The 1,587-nt window shown below is 73.0% G+C and overlaps 1 protein-coding gene and 1 non-coding gene across 3 annotated transcripts in view; both read right to left on the minus strand.

The window, feature by feature from the left end:
- The window catches only part of PLXDC1 (plexin domain containing 1), a 24,104-nt gene extending 23,732 nt beyond the window's left edge, over window positions 1–372 (minus strand). For both annotated transcript variants that reach the window (XM_014260155.2, XM_014260156.2), the window contains exon 1: window positions 223–372. In XM_014260155.2, the coding sequence (XP_014115630.2) occupies window positions 223–277 (55 nt within the window). In that variant the 5' untranslated portion in view covers window positions 278–372. The remainder of the gene's footprint in view (window positions 1–222) is intronic.
- Window positions 373–1,515: 1,143 nt separating this feature from the next.
- Window positions 1,516–1,587, minus strand: TRNAC-GCA (transfer RNA cysteine (anticodon GCA)). The gene has a single exon. It is a non-coding gene; the product is annotated as a tRNA-Cys (tRNA).

Raw genomic sequence — 1,587 nt, forward strand, 5'->3', positions numbered from 1 at the left:
GGAGCGGGACCCCCACGGGTGGGGGGTGGGGGGGGGTGGGGAGCAGCGGGACACGCACCTGCGGGCTCGGGGGGCACGGGGACACCCCCACAGCACAGCAGAAGGGGGGCACACAGACCCCCCCGGGACCCCCGGGCAGACCCCCAGGGTATGGCCGGGACCCCCCTGCACCCGGGACCCCCCTGCACCCCCAATCCCGGCGCCCCCCCGGCCCCCCCCTACCTGCGCCCAGCGCCCCGCGGAGCAGGCAGAGCACGAGGAGACCCCCCCAGCCCATGGTGGGGGGCGGCGGGCCCGGCGGTGCTGGGGGGTCGGGGGGCTCAGCGCCCCGCCATGGGCCGGGACCCCCGGGAGCCGCGCACCGAGCGGAGCCGGAGCCGGAGCCGGGCGGGGCCAGGGGCGGGACCGGGGGCGGGGATGGATTTGGGAAGGGTTGGGAAGGGATGGAGCCGGAGCCCGCAGCTGGACCCCCGTGCGCCCGAGGGGGCTCGGGAATGTTCGTCCAGCCCTGGGATGGGATGGGCTGGGCTGGGCTGGGATGATGGGATGTCGCCCCCCGCCCCGGAGCGACATCTCCGGGGGGCTCACCCCTCCCCGCCACGGGTTTTTGGGGGCCCACTGAAGACACCAGCGAGGGTCGGGGTCCCCCGGGATGTCCCCACTGCGGGCAGCTCTGGGGTGACCCCGCTGGGGTGGAGGAGGGAGGGCTCTGGGCTGAGCCCACCGGCCCCGCCCGGGTGCGCTGCCCCCCAAGCCCCACTGCAGCTCCCTTATTTGGGGGGCCTGCGCCCCTTCCTCGCCCACCCGGGGCCGCCCATCCACAGTCCCGCAGGGGAGGGGTCCCCACAGCCGGAGGGTCTGTGTCCTTCCCAATCCCCCGGGTTTTCCCTTTGGAGAAGGAAGAGCGGACATTGGGGTCTGGGGGGGCGTGGGGGGCAGGGCGTGGGGCACAGGGTGGGGGGCACAGGGTGGGGGGCACAGGGTGGGGGGCACAGGGTGGGGGTCCCGCTGGCACCAGAGACCCCCGGAGCAGCCCGAGCCTCCAGCTCCCACATTCAGCCAAATCGACTCCTGGCCGCGCCATAATTTGGGCAGCGTTTTGGGGGGCTCCGGCTGCACCCCAGCCCCTCAGCCCGGGGTGCCGGGGCCGGACGAGGCTGCACGACCCCCAAAATGTGCTCCGTGCCCGGGGCCTGCAGAGCGACCCTGACCCCCCATCCCTGCCCCCCGTCCCACGGGCAAAACCGGGGGGCGCGGGGACAATGTGGGGGTCCTGCCGCCCCGCGACTGCTCCGAGCTGAGGAAGCAAACGGGAAAGCAACATTTTTTGGGGATCCCTGAGAGCCGGGTCCATCCCTCTCCAAAACAAAGCAGCGGCCCCAGAGCCGACAGCCGAGGCCGGGGGAGCGGCGGGGGGCGAGACGCGGCCTCCCCTCGCTGCCGGGGGGTGGGGGGCAAACAGAAGGGGTGGGAAAAATACAGTGGGGACCCCCCAAAAAGGTGAGGGAAGAAAAGAGGGGGCACCCGGATTTGAACCGGGGACCTCTTGATCTGCAGTCAAATGCTCTACCACTGAGCTATACCCCC

This window comes from Pseudopodoces humilis, chromosome 29 (genome assembly GCF_049639895.1).
Source record: "Pseudopodoces humilis isolate 2021_Gansu_Grassland_sample_001 chromosome 29, ASM4963989v1, whole genome shotgun sequence".
In the NCBI taxonomy this organism is placed as follows: Eukaryota; Metazoa; Chordata; class Aves; order Passeriformes; family Paridae; genus Pseudopodoces; species Pseudopodoces humilis.